This window comes from Hippopotamus amphibius, chromosome 2 (assembly GCF_030028045.1).
Source record: "Hippopotamus amphibius kiboko isolate mHipAmp2 chromosome 2, mHipAmp2.hap2, whole genome shotgun sequence".
Classification (NCBI taxonomy): Eukaryota; Metazoa; Chordata; class Mammalia; order Artiodactyla; family Hippopotamidae; genus Hippopotamus; species Hippopotamus amphibius.
Genome location: NC_080187.1, coordinates 71,659,923 through 71,681,305, shown reverse-complemented (window position 1 = coordinate 71,681,305; position 21,383 = coordinate 71,659,923). Strand labels below are relative to the sequence as shown.

Sequence of the window (21,383 nt, the reverse complement as noted above, 5' to 3'; positions counted from 1 at the left end):
CTTCTTACATTTCTTTTGCTCCATGTCTTCTCTCTTACCCTTTTGGGACTCTAATCACATATACATTAGGCTGTTTGATACTGTCCCAGAGATCTCTGAAGGCTCTGTTCCATTTTTTTTTTCTTCTTTTTTTCTCTTTATGTTGAATTCTTTTAATTTCTTTTGACTTAATTTCAAATGCTTTGATTCGTTCCTCTTCTCAGTATTCTGATTAGCATAGCCTGACTTATGAACTATGAAAAAATATTTTCTCTGATACTGCATTTTTCATTTTTAGTTTCCATTTATCTCTTTCTGTTTCCATCTCTCTGTTGAAATTCCCCATCTGCTCACACATGTTCACCTATTCCATTAGATCCTTTAACATATTTATTATAGTTATTTTAAAGTTCTCTGATAATTCCAATATCTTGGCTATCCCTGCTTTTGGGTCTGATGACTGGTTCTTCTCTTGATGATGGATCACATTTTCTTCCTTTTTTGTGTGTCTTATTTTTGATTTAATGCTAGATACTGCATATTAAAAAGCTGATTTTGCAGGTTATCTTGTTTTTTCTTAGGACATGAGTAACATTTTCTTTTTCACATCCTGTAGTGATATCTGTATAATTTTTTCTGTGTGTATATACATGTGTGTGTGTCTCTGTCTTTTTGATCTAATTTTGCAAGTGTTACCTGACTTACAGCTTTAAGGTAATGATAGTCATGGAATTGCAGTTTTCACTTAATTTTAAGTTTGAGCTGTTTTATTCTTCTTTTTCAAAAACCTTAATTTGAATACACAGTAAAATCTGAATTAAGCATAATCCAGTTGCTACCCTCTATTCGGAATTTCTCTCCCCACATGGAATTACCTTTTTTCAGAAAAACAATCAGGTCACAAGATCATAAACATATTAGCAATTTAGAAAGAAAGGACAGAATGAAACCTTCCCAGAATTTATCCTGAGTCATTACACAGCCCAGTTCCTTCCACCATGGCATAATGGCAAGCAGTGTGCAGAACCTGACTTCAAGGAACTGCCACAGCCACAGAGGTGTACTTTCTTTTTCTAAATAGAACTGAGGAAAATGGGCTCAGACATTTTAGAAAGATTTTCAGTAACAGAGACTGAAACTAAAAGGTACTTTGGGTGAACCAGAAAATTGTTAGCCACAATGCTTAATTCTTTGGACCGTGTGGTTGAGTTTTTATTGAATCTATTTAAAAATTAAAATGTATTGAGAAATAAGAGAAATTGATGTCTTTAAATAGATATTTTGATGTATTGGATAAAAATGAATAGTTCCCAAGGCATAGTTGGTTATATTTGCAAAAATGTTCTTTCTAATCCTCACAGCAACATCATTCATTGCACTTTTGGTAGTCTCTGTCCATCATTCAAAAGTTGCTTTTTTTTTGCTATCTCTTAAATGTCTTTTGCCCTTTAGCCCTACCCCCTCCTCCCAATAAACACAAAACTGTTTGCTCATTCCCTGCTAACAGAGCTTAAAGGGGGGAGGGGGAAGGTTAGAGGATGTGCTCAATCACCTTGGCCTTGCTTTGTTAGCAAAATGAAACTGCTTTTTAAAGCAATTACCTGTATTTGGTGCTAATGAGGGGAAACAGCAGTTGTTTCAAGGTGTTCTACTTGATCTGGTCTGTTCCTAAGCCAGGGCCTAGTTCCATTTATAGAATATAAGTCGTCAGTGTATACAATACTGTCATAGTTTCCTAACGGAAAGGCAGGTAAGGAAACTGAACACCCTTCTTGGAAGATATTATCATTTGGCTCACATATCTTAAGTATAGTACTTTTTAACAGATAGTTTTCCCCCCCAACTCCCTATTACCAATCTATAATAGAAGTGTTCATTTAAGAAAATTTTATTAGTATTAATGTGGATAGCTTTTCTTATATTTGTATATCATATATGCATATAAGTATTATTATAGATAGGATTTTTCTAAGACGTCTGTCATATAATTAACCTACTTTGAATGTATACTTAAAATTTTATTAAACAAAAGACTTTATTTTGTGGCTATTAACTTGACTGTAAATCTTTCCAGTGCTTCCTAGAAAATGCTAGTTCCAGCTTTGTTTCCAGTTAATCAGGGCACTAGCCAAAGTTAGATACCTACTTGCAAAAACTTTTGAGTACCTGTTTCCATGGAAGACAGATAAAAGTTCTCTACAATTAAAAAGAGCCTTGCTTTTGATCTCTATAATATAAAGCATTTTATAAGTGGCAGAAGGTTTTAGTGTTGTAACCAGAATTTTGTTGGCAAGCTGTGATGGTACCTGATACTTTTGGGGGGGGGGGGGGTACCTCCGGTACAATTTTGTGACTTTTTGCAGAACCTTAGAGATGTGCTTACATCTTGCATGAGTACTCTGTTAAAACATTTTCATGACTAGTTTTGCCATTTTAGGTAAATCATTTTGAATTTTAATAAATACTAATGGAATGTGAGTTAGTGTGAAAGTTAAATGCAACAGGAGTATAAGACCATGGCTTCTTTATTTGTTCTCACTGAGCACATCTCAGCTGCTGGATGTTATGCTGAGCTTGGGGGGTATGGATAGGAATTTGATCAAATTCTTGACCAAAGTCTCTGGTGGGGGAGATAGTATAAGGAAACAAACGGTTAACAGTACAGAATGTTGAGACCTGTTCTGAGATTGAGAAGGGAGTTGTTCTTAAGCTTATTCTTAAAGAACAAGACGTAATTAATCAAGTAAATAAGGGTAGGAATGTGACAGGCACTGCCAGCTGAGAGAACAGCACTTATGAAGGTATGACCAACTTGGAAATGTTCCTAGAGTGTTAACAATTATGGTTATGCCTCAGAAAAATTATTAAATTGAATATAGTTGTGGATTTAATTTGCTAGCTGAGTGAGAGATAGGTAAAATGTTTTAACTCTAGCTAGAAGTTATATGGGAAAGAAGTGTAGACCCCCTCCCCCAAGGGTGGGAGAGGGGGTCTATTCTTCTTTTGTTTGGAGGGTTTTCAGGTATATCAGAGCAACATCTACTTTGGCAAATGGAAATGATGACAAGATTATAAATATATCTTGACCTTGATAAGTCTTGAAATCTACAGAGTTTTTAGAAGGAAGAGAAGTCTCTTCATGGAAGAGGTGTAATTGTCTTAATCTGTTCATGAGCACTCAAGAAAATATACTAGTGTGAGACCCAGAAGCAAGCCTTATTTTGCTAGCTGCTAATATTAAAAAAAGCAAAATTCATTTTTATGAACTCTTTCATTGTCCCTGATATTTCTGCCAGTAAGTTAGCCCCAAACCTGGTCCAGAAAAGAAATCATGATCCGATTTGGAGTGTATACCTAGTGAGAGTCACATATAAAAACCACTCTCATTTTTGTCTGACCCTATAAATTGATTGATAATGTCCCGATCTTTCTGTATTACTCATCTGTGATGGACAGAGAACATTTAGGGAGTTAAAGCAGTTCAGTTATGTATAGTTTGTGTCTCCTGATAATCCTAGTCTGATTCTCATGGTGTTGTCTGGTTTTCCTTTTTCCGTAAGTGCTGTGCTGCTTAAATATTTCCACATCTCCAGAATATAGCTTTAAAAAAAAAGTAGTAGTTCTTTGTATTAATTAAAAAATGATTCTTATTAATAGAGAAATCCTAATCAAGGAGGTTCTTTTGTGGAGATTCTGTCATCTATTCAGCGGTATTTAATAAGTGCCTCATGTGTGCCAGGCAGTGCTGAGGTTTTGAGACTACATCAGTGAATAAAATAGACTTAAATACTTACCTGCAGGGAGCTTATATTCCATTGGGCAAGGCAGACAATAAATATAATTAAAAGGCAAATTATATAATATGTTAGAAGGTAATAAGTGCTATGGAGAAAAGATAGATGATAATGTGGGATTACTGTGGTGAGGGTGTGGTAGTAATTTTAAATAGGGTGGTCAGGGTAAGTCTCACTTAGAACAGTGACATTTGAGCAGAGACTTGAAGGAGATGAAGAAGTAAGCCATGTGAATATCTGAGGGAAGAACATTCCAGGTAGAGGAAACAGCCAGTGCAGGATTTTTGAGGTGGGTTTGACCATGTCATGGTTGAGGAACAGAGAATCACTGTGACCTAGCACAATGAGCCAGCAGTTGAGGGCAAGAGAGGTTATTTAGGGTGTTGGGGAGGCCTTTTAGGCTGCTATGAGTACTTTGGCTTTTACGCTAAGTATAATTGAAAGTAAACCCTAATAAGATCAAGTAGCCTCAAATAGGAGTTCCTCCTTCCAGATCTAGGGTAAGGAGGTGGTAAGCAGAGAAGGAACTCTGTAACTTCTAGTCTTAGGATAGCGTAAATTAATGTTGTATCCTAGACGTAAGATTATACCAAAACAAATAATAAGTTCTTTGCTGATATTTTCTACTTTATTTTTGATTGTAGGGACTTTCAGTTACCTTGATGATGTCCCATTTAAGATAGGAGACAAATTCAAAACACCAGCTAAAGTTGGTCTACCTATTGGCTTCTCCTTGCCTGACTGTTTGCAGGTTGTCAGAGAAGTACAGGTAAGTGGTAATTTTTAGTTAAAGTTTAGTACATTTAAAATTTTAAGGAGTAAGAATTTGATGTATAGTGAAACAGAAAAAAAATTCTCCTATCTCTTAATTTGTGTTTCTGATAGCTCCTGTTATTGCTTGGCTCACACTGTCTCTCTCACTTGCACACAGGCATGTACACACACACACACACACACACACACACACATACATGTTTATATATGTGTTACAGATCTTGTGTAATCTGTTAGATTGTATGTTCCTGGGATTCTGTGCCTTGTCCAAAAGAAATCCCCATTGCTCATCTGACTTGCTTCTTCCCCTCTTTCCTTCTCTGTATTAATGTCCTCATTACCTTCTTGGTCACTCAGGTTACATAATATTTTCTCTCTGCTGTGTCTTCCCTTTGCTATTCAGTTTATCCTTACCTTATTTTTTCACCTAGGCTATTTCAGTAGCCTCTTTAATGGGCTCCTCTGCTTACAGAACTTTCCTTCTATTTTTCGTATTGTTTCTAGAATAATATTCCTGAATTTGAAAACTTACAGTGATTCACCAACCGTTATTGAATCAAGTCTAGACGTAAGTTATGGTCGAGTACCTTAGCTCATCCTCTCCTCCGTATTCCCTCCAAACCAGTATACTAGCGATTTGTCGACCATACTGTGTGTATTACCTGCCTGTACCATGTTTTTCTAATGAGCTGTTATCCCCAGTTGAAGTACTCTTCTCTTTTTATCATACTAAAAGCTGTCTGCCTATTAAAAATCTATTTTTCTAGACTGTGCTTAAATGCCACCTCCTCAATAGCTTCTTTTCCAACCCTTGCATCTTTAAAGCTTAGTTATATATAAATGTATAAAATTATATCTTGAAAGCAGCAAATAGCCCCATGTTATGTGACTTCCTACACATTTATTGACTGTCTGCTTTTGAGTGACACTGCTAGGGCTGAGGATAGAGATAAATGCCTTAATCACTGTCCTCATGGATCTTACAGTTTAGAGAAGGAGTTACATGGAAAAACAGAAAGGTACACTATTCACCTAAACACTCTTCCTGTGACTTTAGATTTTTTAAAATACAACTTCCTGGCAAAGAAGGGGGATTTACTGAGGCATTACCATCTTACTATAAAATGTATTCTTTGGGGAAAAAAAAATGGGGGAATTCCCTGGCAGTTCAGTGGAAAGGACTCTGTGCTTTCACTGCCAAGGCCCTGGGTTCAATCCCTGGTTGGGGAACTAAGATCCCACAAGCCACATGGCGCGGCCAAAAAAAAAATTTTAAAAAACCACACAAACAATAAAAAAAAAAAAAAAAAATGTATTCTTTGTTTTATTTGCCAGTCTTTTTGTAGGGAATAATCGTAGTAGAGAACTTCAGTTACATTTTTTTAAATAACAGTGTTGTTGATATATAATTCACATAACCACAAAATTTTCCCTTTTAAGGTATGCAAATAAGTGTTTTTTTTAGTATATTCAGAGTTGTATAACCATCATTACCATCTCATTCCAGAACATTTTCATCACCCTGAAAAGAAACCGAGTGTGCATTAGCAGTCACTTCCTATTTTCCCCTTTCCCCAGCCCCTGGCAACCACTAAAATCTACTTTCTGTCTCTATGAATTTGTCTATTCTGGAATATCATATAAATGGAATAATACAATATTTAGTCTTTTATATATGACTATACATAAATATATATGTGACTGGTTTATTTTACTTAGCATAATGTTTTCAAGTTTTATCCATATTGTATGAATGAAGTATTAGTACTTCATTCATTTTTATGGCTGAATAATTCCATTGTGCTGACATAACATACCACAGTTTGTCTATCCATTCATCAGTTGATAGAATTTTTTTTTTTTTTGGCCAATTGGCTTGTGGGATCTCAGTTCCCCAACCAGGGATTGAACCCACGCCCCCTGCAGTGGAAGCAAGGAGCTTAACCACTGGACCACCAGAGAAGTCCCCAGTTGATTGACATTTTTGATGGTTCCAGTGTTTTGGCTTTTAGGAATAAAGCTGCTGTGAACATTTGTATACAGGTTTTTGTGCAGACATATGCTTTCAGTTTTCTTGGGTATATAACATAGGAGTGAAATTTATGGGTCATATATATATATTTTTTTCTTTTTGTCTTTTTTTTGGCTGCATTGGGACTTCTGCCATGTGAGGGCTTTTTCACTAGTTGTGGCTAGCGGGGGCTACTTTTCATTGTGGTTTGTAGACTTCTCAGAGGCTTGTCTTGTTGTGGAGCACAGGCTCTAGGCACACAGGCTTCAGTAGTTGCAACAGTCAGGCTCAGTAGTTGCGACATGCAGGCCCTAGAGCACAGGCTCAGTAGTTGTGGTACTCAGGCTTAGTTGCTTTGAGGGATCTTCCTGGACCAGGGCTTGAACCCGTGTCCCCTGCATTGGCAGGCGGGTTCTTTTTTTTTTTTTTAACTCATTAATTAATTGGCTGTGTTGGGTCTTTGTTACTGCAGGAGACCTTTCTCTAGCTGTGGTGAGTGGAGGCTACTCTTTGTTGTGGTGTGCGGGCTTCTCATTGCTGTGGCTTCTCTTGTTACGGAGCATGGGCTCGGCGCGCGGGGTTCAGTAGTTGTGGCACGTGGGCTCAATAGTTGTGGCTCTCGGGCTCTAGAGCGCAGACTCAGTAGTTGTGGCACACAGGCTTAGCTGCTCTGCGGCATGTGGGATCTTCCCAGACCAGGGCTCGAACCCATGTCCTCTATGTTGGCAGGTGGATTCTTAACCACTGTGCCACCAGGGAAGCTTGGCAGGTGGATTCTTAACCACTGCGTCACCAGGGAAGTCCCTGGGTCATATATTAACTATGTTTAACCTTTGGAGGAATTGCCAGACTATTTTCCAAAGTGACTGCACCATTTTACAATCCTACCTATACTGCAAGAAGTTTCCAATTTCTCCACATCCTAGCCAACTTTTGTTATCATCCGTCTTTTTGGTTATTTATATACATCTTAATGGGTGTGCAGTGATCTTATGGTGTTATATATATATTTTTTTTTTTTTTTAGTTTTTTTGACTGCGCCTTGGCATGTGGGATCCTAGTTCCCCGACCATGGATCGAACCCATGCCCCCTGCAGTGGAAGCGCGGTATCTTAACCACTGGACCGCCAGGGAAGTTCCCCTCTTATGGTGGAACTTTTTGTTTTTGTTTTTGTTTTGTTTTGTTTTTATGGTGGTTTTAATGTACATTTCCCTAGTTACTAATAATGTCGAATATCTTACATGTTTTTGGATACTGAATTGATATTCCTTTTGTATATGGAGACTTTATTGGGCCAGAAGAGATAGAGATTTCCTTTATGACGTTTTACCTTGTTCTGTTTGCCTGGTGGCTTTTTTATTTGCAGCAACAAATATTCAGTAAATACCTCTCTGAGTGCAGAATACTATTAGCAATATGATTTAAATAACACCTCCATCTTATTTCAGTAGTTCTCGTATTGTTCACTGCCTCATTGATTCATTCAGAAGACTTGTTTAGAATCCCACATTGTTGCCATTAATAGGTTTTGCTGGGAGTTTTCTGTTTGATCACTGTGAAGCACTAATGAATGCCTGGTACTGTGCCTGTCATACTCATAGCACCCACTAGTAACAAAAGAGGAGATCAAGGCAACAAGTTGCATTCCTGTGTGGGCTAGCTGAAGTGTTTTTGTTCTCAAATTGCAGATAGCTCCCTTAAACTTTGACTGCTTAGGGTCTCCAGTGGAGGATTTGGCTGTGGTGTTGGTGTGGTGTTGGTGCTGGCTCCCTTTATCTAGAGAAGAGTCAGACCTAGAGCCCTAAACAGCTTGAAGCTTCCTAATAAGTTTTTCCATATTTACCCTTGCATGACAATACAAACTTGAGATTTCAGATTAAAAAATCATCGAAGTGAGCCAGTAAAACATAATCAAACCCTTGCATCCAGGTCCAGAAAGTTTTCATTGAAAATGGTGGTAGTGGCCATAGTAGTGGAGGGTGGCCCTTAGTGTCACGGTTTAGAGCAGACTCTGGTTCACTGATTCATGGGCTGGAATTACCATGTAATAGCTGTGTAATCTTGTACAGATTTTAACGTTGTTATAAGGATTAAGTAAAATAAAGCATTTGTAATGCTTACTCTGGTTCCTGGTACTCCATAAATGTTAGATGCTGTTATTATTTATTATTGTACACTCACAGACACCACATTCTTTCTTTTTTTCACTGTAGTATTTTTATTTTTTCCTCTATGTTTTTTACTGTGTTCAAGTATTCTACATTACTTTGGTAATTAAAAAAAAAGTTCAATAAAGGTTTTATTAAAGAGGGAAGAAATTTCCAATTGTTTTTGGGAGTAAAACTTCAGAGACCTGTGTTTACAGGCAGTGGGAAGTTGGTCACAGCCTTAGTTTTTGGTGGAGGAAACCAGTTACAAAATTGGATTTCCTCCACAGTTAGAGAAGCAGCAACCTTTGCCCAGTGCTGTTTTCTCATTATTCAGTTAGTGGTAGAAAGGAAGCCCTGTGACCCCCGAAGTGTCTTTCTGTGGCTCAGTAACTGGCTCAAGGGTGTGTAAATGAACTTCTTGACATGTGTGTTTCCAGGCTTCTCTTGTGTTGTTTGATGCTGAAAGGTTTAGGGATGACCTGAGGCGCTTTATTATGTTTCTTATACTCTTGTCATCACGATAGGCCTCCTTCCTCTCCCTTTTCCCTCTTTACTCTTATTGTGTCTCCAGCCTTGAATGTGCACACATTGTTTAGCTTTGGTGCTTTAGGGTGAACACCAGAGGTTTTGTTTTCTCCTGTCCTGGTGAATTTGGTTTTATATAATAGGTGTATTTTTTCCAAGTATGCAAATGAAATTTTTATAAGTTGATCTACACTTTAAGGTATTAAGGAACCATGAAATGAATCCTTGTGCAGTTTGTACTCTATAATCTTTTTTATTAATTGAGGTAACATTGGTTTTATAACATTATAGAAGTTTCATGTATACAGCATTATATTTTGACTTCTGTATACACTGCAACATCCTCATCATCAAAAATTTAGTTTCCATCTGTCACCATACCGTTGACCTCCTTTACTCAACTTTTGTCCCTCACCCCATAACCACTAAACTGTTCTCTATGTTCTTGTTTTGTTTTGTTTACGTGTATGTATATACATACACATTCTGCATATGCATGGAATCATAAACAGTATTTGTCTTTCACTTTCTGACTTATTTCACTTAGCATAATGCCCTCGAGGTCTGTTCATGTTGTTGCAAGTGGCAAGATTTCACCTGTTTTTAAATGGCTGAGTGGTATTCCATTGTGTGTATATGTACACACACTCACCCTACATCATCTTTGTCTGTTCATCCAGGATGGGCATTTAGGTTGTATCCATATCTTGGCTATTGTAAATAGCAATGAACACAGGAGTGCCTGAATCTTTTTGAGTTAGTCTTTGTGTATTCTTTGGGTAAATACTCAGAAGTGGAATTGCTGGATCATATAGTTATACTTAATTTTTGAGAAATTTCCATACTGTTTTCCACAGTGGCTATGCCAGTTTACATTCCCACCAACAGTGTGTATGAAGGTACCCTTTTCTCCACATCCTCTTGTTATTTCTTGCCTTTTTGATAATAGCCATTTTAATGGGCATGAGGTGATATCTTATTGTGGTTTTGAGTTGCATTTCCCTTATAATTAGTGATATTGAACATCTTTTCATATGCCTCTTGGCCCTCTGTATGGCTTCTTTGGAGGAATGTCTGTTTAGATCCTTTGGCCATTTTGTAATCAGGTTGTTTGTTGAGTTTGCACTGTACAATCTTAATTTGAATATGTCTAGATTTCTTAATAAGCAGTTTTCCTACATTTGGATACAATCTGTTCATTGTAATTTGGTAGTGGTTTAGAGTATAGAATCTGTTGTCAGGCTGCCTGATCCAGGCTCTACCACTTAACAGCTTTTATGACCTTGAGCATAGCCCTTGTAATGTTGAAAAAATCTAGGGAGCTAATACATAAAAAGTGCTTAGAATCATGCATGGCACCTTGTAAGTGCTTCTCAAATACTAGGGGCTGTTGTTATTACTAAGCATGGGATCTATTTAGGGCATTGTATTAGATAATGGAGACCTTAGGAGGGTCTAAGGCCCAGTTGCTGCCCATAAGAGGCTTGTGATCGTGTTGGGGAAATGTTTAGAGAAAGATTAAAGCTGCACTTGGTCACATGTGCTCAGCAGCAAATGATAGAGACAGACACTATGTAAGAATTCAGAGGAAGGAATGGGCCATCAGGAAAGCTTTACAGAGGAGGCAGCTGAGTTCTGCCTGAGCCACCAATGAAGAATTCTAGGAAGGGAAATGGCCTGAGGGGAGAAAGCAAGGGAGGTGACAAGGTACATTTGGCCTGGTATGTAGGATTAGAGGTGGTGGGAGCTCTTTCTGGTTAATTTCTAGAAGTAACCAGGGAGCATAGTTTGATTAAATCATGTTAGATTAGGAAATCTTAGTTTTCCCGAGTGGGGATCCTCCTATACACGTTAAATGCTGCCTTGCCCAGTTCTCTTGTGCCAGGGTGAGGAAGAAGTAAATTGGGTGAGGAATTGGGTGGGGGAGGGGCAGCCACCTGGGTTCACACTTCCTTTCTCTGATATATCTTTGCAGTATGACTTCTCCTTGGAAAAGAAAACCATTGAGTGGGCTGAAGATATTAAGAAAATCCAAGAAGCCCAGTGGGAAGCAGAGCGCAAGGCTGAGGAAGCAGAAACTAAAGTGAATTCTAAGAGTGGCCCAGAGGGCGACAGCAAAATGAGCTTCTCCAAGACTCACAGTACAGCCACAATGCCACCTCCTATCAATCCTATCCTTGCCAGCTTACAGCACAACAGCATCCTCACCCCGACTCGGGTCAGCAGCAGTGCCACAAAACAGAAAGTTCTCAGCCCACCCCACACAAAGGCAGATTTTAATCCTGCTGACTTTGAGTGTGAAGAAGACCCGTTTGATAATCTGGAGTTAAAAACTATTGATGAGAAGGAAGAGCTGAGAAACATTTTGGTAGGAACCAGTGGGCCCATTATGGCCCAGTTATTGGACAGTAACTTGCCTAGAGGTGGCTCTGGGTCTGTGCTACAGGATGAGGAGGTCCTGGCATCCCTGGAGCGGGCAACCCTGGATTTCAAGCCTCTTCACAAACCCAATGGCTTTATAACTTTACCACAGTTGGGCAACTGTGAAAAGATGTCGCTGTCTTCCAAAGTGTCCCTGCCCCCCATCCCTGCAGTAAGCAATATCAAGTCCCTTTCCTTCCCCAAACTTGACTCTGATGACAGCAGTCAGAAGACAGCCAAGATGGCAAGCACTTTCCATAGCACATCCTGCCTCCGCAGTGGCACGTTCCGGAATTCCCTAAAGCCTTCCACCCAAAGCAGTGCCAGTGAGCTCAATGGGCATCATACTCTTGGGCTTTCAGCTTTGAACTTGGACAGTGGCACAGAGGTGCCAACCCTGACCCCTTCCCAGATGCCTTCCCTCTCTGTCTTGTCTGTGTGCACAGAAGAATCATCACCTCCAAATACAGGTCCTACGGTAAGCCTTTTAAATCCCCCCTAAATTAAAGCTCTACAGATTTCTAAATTCCACCCAGCAGTTGCCACCCTCACATTCTTCTTTTCAAGGTTTAGGGCAGGATGGGGCATGACCAAATTGAGCCTTGCTTATATTAAGTATATGTAGTTCTGGTTATTTTTCTGAGGACACAGATAGCTTTGTACCTAACTTGGTTAATATTGGCTTGTTCCTCCCTGTATCTTTTTGGTCTTTTCCTTCAAAAAGATTATGTGTATCACGTGAATTGTGTTTTCCTGCCTAATCAGTTTGTTCTTTTCCATGCTGTCATGTCTTGTATTTGCATTTGTAAAAAATTATTTTTTTATTGGAGTATAATTGTTTTGCAATGTTGTGTTAGTTTCTGCTGTACAATGAAGTTCATCAGCTATATTATACCTATATCCCCTCCCTCCTGGACCTCCCCCTGCCCTTCCCACCCATCTAGGTTGTCACAGAGCACCGAGCTGAGCTTCCTGTGCTTTATAGCTTGTTCCCGCTAGCTCTTTTACACATAGTAGTATATACACGTCAATCCTAATCTCCCAATTCCCCCTCCCCCCCGCCCCGGTGTCTACATGTCCAATTCTCTGTGTCTGCATTTCTATTTCTGCCCTGCAAATAGTTCATCTGTGCCATTTTTGTAGATTCCACATATATGCATTAATATACGATATTTGTTTCTCTCTCTCTGGCTTACTTCACTCTGTATGACAAGACTCTAGGTCCATCCACATCTCTACAATGACCCCATCTCATTCCTTTTTATGGCTGAGTAATATTCCATTGTATATATGTACCACATCTTTATTTTTAAAGGCTTTCTATCTTTTTGTTTTTTCTTGTTACCTTTCTTAATTTTTTCATGGTTGCTTGGTAGTCCTCTTTTTATCTTCTCCCTACCTCCCTCTCCTCCCTCTCTCTCCTCCCTCTCTCTCCTCCCTCTTTCATTCTGCCCTGAAACTTGGCTCTTGTGTATTTGATTATTTGGTGTTATGTTTCTTCAAACTGGGTGGTATTTTAGTAACTGGGGCATAATTTGTATTGGAAGTTTGAGCAAAAGGTAGAAATTTGTCATTTTTAAACCTGTAGGTTTTAATCCTGTAATTACTTTTTTTTTTTTTGCTTTCTACTAAGAATTGCGCAGTTTTCTCCAAAGAGAGGGAGAGGGGAAGGTTGGAACTCAGATTTAGTGTTGAAGGGTAGATTGATACAAAAGTTGTAACTTGTATCATCTCAAAGAAAATCTGAATTTGTCACACAAAAAAGATGCATATACAGGGAAGTTATTTTATGTGGCTGTTTCAGAAGCAGAGAACAATACATTATTGCATTATAGAATAGAAATAATAGAAGTCCAAGAACCTTTTGCTACACCAGTTCATATTTTTTAAATGACAGCACATCAAGACAATATTTATAGCCAGAAAGGAAGGGCCCTGATTGTATTGGTGGGATCTCTCTTAGAGACCATAATACGCCTGTTATTAAGCTGGTAGAAAAGATGAGCTTTGGCCTGCCTTACAAAGAGTGCAAGTTCCCAGCAATAACATTCCTGGTAAATGATTCTCTCTGTGTGAGTGCTTCCATTGTCACAGAGCTTACTGCTGCCTGTAAACTTCCATGGACGTTGGCCCAGAGAAATTCAACAGAGTGCATAACATCTCCTAGGATGGGCCTTATCCTAATTCCTCCTGGTTTGTGGTTGGACTCTGGTCAGCATGATATTCCTCTTTACTTCATGACTTATTGTATGCTTTAGAGAAGTTAAAAGCACCCTGAAAGGTTAGGGGATCCTCAACCACCACCATCCCCCATGCCTACCCCCATGTAACTTAGAGTAAACCTTTCAGAGACCAATGGCAGTGAACTAATTGCAGTGGGTATTTCTCAAACCAGAGCACTCGTCATTCTCCCACCTGATTGTGGAGTTTCTTTTGGGCTCATCGATTTTAGGGTGGAGGGTGCCTGCTTCATCCTGACCTGGGGACTTGCTGCCTTCAGGGGGTGCATATAGACAGAGTTGGAGTTCTGGTGATCTTTTAAGGAAGTTCTGGTGATCTTTTACTCCCAGGAGCAAAGCCTAGTTCCCATCCTGGCTTTTTATCTTAGTGTGAGTTTTTGAGGCCCACAGTAAGAACCTTTCCCAGTGAGAGAAGCACTTCTCTCTAAGATAGTGACTTTAGGCAAGGGGGTGGTGATGAGGGTCAGCTGGGCTATATACATCCTTCAAATAGGAACTCCCAGGGAAGTGTTCCTGAAATTTGGTTCTTGTGGAACACTGGGCTGTTTCAGGCCCAGTGTTTGGGTCTCATTTTTCAGATTTTGATTTCATGTTGCACTGTTTATATAAACTAATCTTAGAAGTTGAGAGCTCCATGGGATCATCTTGAGAGGAACAATCTTGTCATGTGCCCTTATTCTGTGTCCAGCATACACGTGCCTGACCTAGCCCTAGCCCAGTGTCTCTTCCCACTGCCTCTCAGCCCTTCAAGGGGTCTTGATCTGCTCACAGGTTAGGCTTATTCTGCCATTGGGTTCTCTTTCTCCAGGTATGGGTACATGTTCCCCACTCTTTCAACAGTTACTTCAGCAAAATATTTGCCTTCTCCCTTAAACTCCTGAGTCCTCAATTTACTAATTGTGGCCAAGAAACATACAAGTAGTGCCAATTTGCTTTTAAACTGTATTTTAAATAATTTTTGATGTATACAATCTCTTAGCTTTTTGGTGTTTGAATCTGTTGATCATTTCTCATGTTGCCACTGCTTTAATACTTATAGAGTCCTTCTCCATCTCTAGATTTAAAAAATGAGGGACTTTCCTGGCTGGACTTTTCCAGTGCTTAGGACTCAAGTGCTTTCACTGCTGTGGCCCTGGGTTCGATTCCTGGTTGGGGAACTAAGATTCTGCAAGCCATGTGGTACAGCCAAAAAAGAAAAAGGAAAAAAGAAATAGGAAGCCTCAAAAAAGAAATAAAGATAGCAAGAACCAAATGAAAAAATTTTTAAAATAAATAACAATTAAAAATGAATTTATTTTTTATCAAAGTGGTACAAGCATATTTTAATGAAATCAAGTAGCATTTAAAAGGCTTACATTGAAGAACAGTAGCTCCCTGTTTCACCTCTCCCAGTTCCAGTTTTGCTTCCCATAATCAGGCACTTTTAACTCTTTAAACTGTTTATGCTGGGATTTTTCTCTGTATTTCTAAGTTAGATGCTTATATTTTTCTAAATTTATGAATTTTAAACAGGCTTGTACTTCCTGTTTTAGTAGTTGAGGATTTAGCTTAGTAGTCCCTCCTCTAGCTTCTTCCTGTATCTCCCGTCATATTTATGTCACAGATTTTGGTTCGGTTAATGTTATTGTTCATATTATTATGATTGGGTAAATATTTAACACTGAGTGCACACAGTATACTGTGGTGGTAATGAGGATTTTTTGGTAGCTTTTTGTTTCTCATAGTTTAACTGCCCCATTAAAAAATTCTGCCTAGTTTCTTTGTGCATGTTGCTAATTTTGTCCAAATCCTCTAGAAGAGCTGTCAAAGACCTAATGATAATTTTCTCATTCAGATACATTCACATATGTTGGTTAACCTGTTGTTTTTGAGTCCTTGAATATCCAAAAATGTCTTAATTTTACCATCATATGTAAATAATAGTTTGTCTGGATTTAGATTTCTTAGTTGAAGATCATTTTCCTTCAAGGATTTTTAAGACTTGCTCCCTTAAAAAAAAAATTCAAAAAATTCAAATTATAAGCTCCACTGATTTCTAGCAATACTGTGTGCAATTCTGATTTCTTCCCCTCCTCCCACAAGCTTTTGGGATCTTTTCTTCATTTCTGGAGATTTGAAATTTACCAGTGATGGGCTTTGTTCATTCATTGTGCTTGGCCCTCCCGGATCCTTTTCAAACTAAGGCTCAGCTTGGTTTTCAAAATCTGGTTGATGTGATTTGTTTGTTTTTGGTATTATACTTTTCTGTTTTTTCTATAAGCTGGATGTTGGACCTCCTTGACTGTTGTTCTAATTTGCTATCTCTTTTTCTGTTTTCTGTCTCTTTGACTTTATGTCTTACTTTCTGGGATCTATCTTTGACTAGCTATAATACCCCCCCCCCCCCTTTTTTTAAATGTCATAATCTTTTAAATACAAATTTTACTTTATTTTAAATTTCCAAGTGCTTTGTCTTTTCCCTCTTCTGGTTTGGTCTTATGTTTGTGTCTTTGGCTTTCTATTCACATTTAAGAGTGAGACACTAAAATAAAAGTCAAAATGGGGGGAATGTGTATGTTGGGGTGTGCTTGCTGATCATGAAGATTTACTATAAGTTGAAGGTTAGTTGGCTTTGAGGGGAGCTCTGCAAAACATCAACATGTGAAGGTCTTGGGGGCTATTAAAGTTTATCTAGAGAATTCTGCTTGAAGGCTAAAGAAGGTGGGGAATGCTAGTGTAGACTTACTTAATCCCCTTTTTGGTTCCTGCACCTCACTCTGCCATATGCTGTGCTTGGACTCCTTAGTCCTTTTTAGTGTTGGTTCATGTTTTCTAGAGACTAAACCTTCTGCCTCTTGCAGAAGGTGAGGTGGGGAACGTCCGCCTGAGGGTTTTCTGCTCTGATCACTGTCTACTTGTGCCTTGCCTTATCCCAACAGTACCTGGTGCTTGCTTCCAAATACTGAACTCCTCTCTCAGGGGTCTCCAGGGGCTTGATGGACTGACTCTCCTGTCTCCAACTTACTTTAACTTCATTGCTTCTGCCCATTACTCTGCTTCCATTAGCATTCCACCTTCTAAAATTTCTTTGAAATACATTGTCCTCTGCTGTTCCCTCTTTTTCTTTGACCTTAAAGGTTAATACAGTTTTGTTTTATTATTTTTGTGGGTTTTAGAGGGGAGGAGAATCAGTGTCAATTTACTGTGTTAAATGAAATTCCCCCTTTGAAATCCTAATAGAGCTCCACTTATTCAATAACTGTTGATCGGGGTCCTGTAAGTTTCAAGCTCAAAGTCAAGCCCTCAGCATTTAGAAATGCATGTGACATGGTAACTAACCTTTAACCTCTAGGAGCTCATACTGCGTGTAATAAGTACTGTGCCAGCAGTGCAACCAAAATGCTGTTTGGCTCTTGGTATTCTCAAACCCAGGTAGAGCCTGTCCCTGAAGAGAGAGAAACAATCTTGGGTGGCCAGACTGGTGTGTTCCAATTCCCATGCCCTGCTGTGACTCCTGTAATCTAATGACTCAGCCCTGTGACTGGACTGCCTGGAGTGTTCTGTGGGTGAGAGGTGGTTAAGCAGAAACTTACAATCTTCTTGCCTTTTCCCAGCTGACTTGGAGGAGAGCATCTGGTTATTGCTATAAAATTTTCAACAATGCTTCTAGGATAGCAGACTCTTTTCTCTCCTCCCTCCTCTGCCCAACCCTGGCCCCCCACCAAAAAAAAAGAAAAGAAAAGAAAAAAAGAAATAAAATTTTGTTGAAAGATTTTCCCTGGTTCTTGGGAGCTGGGCCAAGCTTTCAAACAGCTTGTGACCTTGTTCCCATGGTGGTTCTATCCTTTGGCCTGGGAGTGAGCTGCCTTTTGCCTTGGGGCTGATTCATTATCAAAAGTGGTAAGAGGATTTAATTCTGGGAATCTGTCCACAAGTCAGGCTGGGGTTAGTCCAGTCCAGTCCAGTGATAGGGAGTAGGCTGCGTTGTAGCCAGTGCAGTAGAGGCAGGGCCCTGGAGACCGCGTTCCAGTCCTTGAGAACACAGCTTGGCTCTGTAGGACAGCGGCTGTTGCAGGGAATCAAAGCACAGTGCATTGTGTGGGGCAGAGGTGGAGTGCTCTCAGAGCACGGGAGCCCTGAGCTGGCCATGTGTGGGAATGGTGCTGGCAGTCTCTGCCCAGCTCAGTGAGAGTAGAAGTGAGGATGGACACATTACTGGGAGAGTCAGCTCCAGAGTGGGGGTGTTTGAGGTTAATGATCCCGTTAGGACTCAGACATGGCAGCCTAGGAAAGGGATAATGGAGCCCTGGAGAGGAATCATGGCAGCCAGCTTGGGCATCAGTCCTGAAGGTAGTTCTTTTTCTAACTCAAGCCCAGAGGATTTGGGCATGGAGGGGCATGTGGCTCTTGTGATGCTTCCTCACTCTGCAAGGTGGGATGAAGGTAGAGGACGGCCACACTTGCAGGTGTCTTCCCAGTTTTTCTCTCCCTCAGCTGGAGCTTCCCTGCTCCTCTTCAGTCTTCTTCAGGATGTCTGGCCAGAAACCTGGCCCTTTCTTGCTGGCAGATTGCTTGACTGGGAGGTTTGATTAGGTCAGAAATGACAAGCCCCTGGATTGAGCTACCTCAGTGATGTGTCTTCTGGGGCCCAGGCCTTTCTTCTTGCCTTAATCCTTTTGTCTCTCCACCACCAGGTCACACCTCCTAATTTCTCAACGTCACAAGTGCCCAACACTCCCAGCTGTCCCCAAGCTTATTCTGAACTACAGACGCTGTCCCCCAGTGAGCGGCAATGTGTGGAGACAGTGGTCAACATGGGCTACTCATACGAGTGTGTCTTGAGAGCCATGAAGAAGAAAGGAGAGAATATTGAGCAGGTGAGCGGTTATTAGTCAGCTGTGGGGCTGGGCGGGGGTAGGAGAGAGGTCCCAGATCTCTGGAGCTGGAATACTGTCCTGCCTCTATCCTAGAGTCCCTCAGACTACTCACAGCACCATTGTCTCTTCCTGTGATTTGGGGGAGGGGGGAGGTGGGCTCTGGGTGCTTTGTTGGGGGAAACCAGCACCTCAGCAGCAGTGCTTCTGCTTTGGGCGCTGCTCTGGGACCTAGGCTGAGGGAAAGCCTTGGGAGTATTGGAGTTGCTGACTGTTATCCAGTTACCCCCTTCTCTGCTTCTCCTGAGATGGCATAGTAACCTTGAGGTATAGTCAGATGTCTTCTTCCAGAAATGTTTATCCTGTCAGAACTGCCCAGGGAATTCCAAAATAGGGTACTGGAGTCCTAAACCTTGGGGGCACTTTCTGACTTGGGTGGTTTCTTAGAATATCCTGCCCAGGCTGTGGAAGTGACATCAGCTGGGAGATGTGAGTCAGCTGTGACGGAAACTCCTTAGGAGGGGAGATGTCACACTTGTTGGCTTGTGTAAGACTTTTGAGAAGCACAGACAAGAGTGGCAGTAGGTGCTTTAACCTTTCTCTTTTCTTAGATTCTCGACTATCTGTTTGCACATGGACAGCTCTGTGAGAAGGGCTTTGATCCTCTTTTAGTGGAAGAGGCTCTGGAAATGCAGCAGTGTTCAGAGGAAAAGGTAGGAACCTTCATGCTTCACGGGAACCCTCTGGAAAGAAGAGACAAAGTAATCTGTCCTGGGGGGGTCCTCCTGGACTACAGCCTTCATCCCTTCCAGTGACTGTAGGGAGAGGTAGTTGAAGCACAGAATCTCCTGTGTCTAGAATAGCGTTTGGCTAATTTGGGTGTTTGGCTCAGATGAAGTATCGGGTGGAAGACTAGCTAGAATCTCAGCAAGGGACACAAAAAATGACCTGGGCAAAAGCCATACTTTTGGATGATGGGGGAGATTGCTAGTCACTTCACCTAGGCTGCTTGCCAGAGAGCAGCCATTTCTGGGTTCAGTATCCTGCTGGGTGGGAGCACGGATGTGGATGGTGGGACCTGAATGAAGGTCAGCAAGATTTGGGATGGGGCATGGCTCCTGAAGGATGATTGGCTGTGGTATCAACCTGTCTTCCTCCACGGCCGCACTTCCTCTGCAGCCCTCCTCTGCTTGCTAGGGGACCTCAGAGAGGCTTGTGAGGCTCTGTGGAGGAATGCTCTTCCAAATAGTCCCCTTACACACGTATTCCTCCGCTCAGCTGTGCTGTGTGGCTGGACCCCTTTCTTGAGTCTGTATTCTCTTTATTTCCCTTAGATGATGGAGTTTCTTCAGTTAATGAGCAAGTTTAAGGAAATGGGCTTTGAACTGAAGGATATTAAGGAAGTTCTGCTATTACACAACAATGACCAGGACAATGCTTTGGAAGACCTCATGGCTCGGGCAGGAGCCAGCTGAGACCAGGCCCTGTCTAGGCCCTGCCACGGAACAACCCCTGCAGGAGGCCCTGAGGAGACCACCTGTGGGGAAGGAGAAGGGGCACACTTCCGGATTTTCTTTTGGGGGTGGAAGGTCAGGTGTGGAGACTGTGCTTGCCAAGTCTCTATGAGTCTAGGTCCTGAGCTTGGGAGTAGGGAAGACTGAGATATACAAATGCCCCCAGAACTGTCCTGGCTCCTTCCATATTAAAAGTACTTGTAGTCTGAGAAGTGTCCTTCCCACCTTGGCCCTCCAGAGAGACTTCTCTGGTCTTTCTGGGGTCTGTATGGCCTCAGTCAAAACCTGGCCCAGCTGCCAAAAGGAGTTGGGGAGAAGGAGGTGGGAGGGCCAGGCTCAGTGCTGCTTCGGAGCTAGATGTTTCCCTCCTCTTGCAAGGGTGGACTGACCTCTAATCCAAGTTGAGTGCACTTGAAAGGTTCTTCCAGGGCTTTGTTTTCTTCCCCTTTTAACAACGTCACTTAGTGTTACACTGGTTCTGCAATGTCTCTGAGGTGCAAAGAATGCTCTTTTCCCCTTGGGGCCCTGAGTTTGTCTTTTCTGCCAGGCAGTTACCACACTTCCCTGCCCCAGCCTGTTTCTTTTGGCCTGGTTTGGACCACAGTCTTCTGCTACCCAGGATTTTAGAGCCCCCCGCCCTAGGAAACAGTTGTCAGTTTAAGAAATCATTGGCTCCTTCCCAGCCCATCAAGTGGGGAAGAAAGAGGCTGTGATTTAGTCACCCAGCACTAACTCCACCTCAGTTCTCCCTGGAGAACAGCCTCTCCCTCTAGCCCCTTGCTCTAGGATGACACAATGAATAACACCTAGTCATAGAAATCAGTCTCTTTGGTTTGTTTTGTATTATGTTGTACATCATTAAAGATCTAAATACAAAGGATATACAGTCTTGATGAATCTAAAGTAATTTGCTAACTATTTTGATTCTTCAGAGAGAACTACTAATAAAAATTCAAAAGGTCTATCCTGCTGTGATAATTTCTTTATTGTCAAGGACTGTTTTACTGCAGGATGGAGGCGAGTGGGTGGTAGTCATTTCAGTACTTTCTGCCAACTCTTAGTCCTGTGGGACCCAGGAGCTGGTCCTCCAGTCTGCCCTGGGTTTTAGTTTGCAAAGGCAG

The 21,383-nt window shown here is 41.0% G+C and overlaps 1 protein-coding gene across 5 annotated transcripts in view; it reads left to right on the top strand.

Annotated features, from left to right (window-relative positions):
- UBAP1 (ubiquitin associated protein 1) overlaps window positions 1-21,223 on the top strand; it is a 64,660-nt gene extending 43,437 nt beyond the window's left edge. For 3 of the 5 annotated variants that reach the window (XM_057721452.1, XM_057721453.1, XM_057721451.1), the window contains exons 3-7: window positions 4,418-4,542; window positions 11,210-12,133; window positions 18,569-18,751; window positions 19,360-19,461; window positions 20,083-21,223. In XM_057721452.1, the coding sequence (XP_057577435.1) occupies window positions 4,418-4,542; window positions 11,210-12,133; window positions 18,569-18,751; window positions 19,360-19,461; window positions 20,083-20,223 (1,475 nt within the window). In that variant the 3' untranslated portion in view covers window positions 20,224-21,223. Of the gene's footprint in view, window positions 1-4,417; window positions 4,543-5,051; window positions 5,116-11,209; window positions 12,134-18,568; window positions 18,752-19,359; window positions 19,462-20,082 lie in introns of those variants that run through there. The other 2 variants (XM_057721455.1, XM_057721454.1) reach the window with 2 other exon arrangements.
- The last annotated feature ends 160 nt before the right edge of the window (window positions 21,224-21,383 follow it).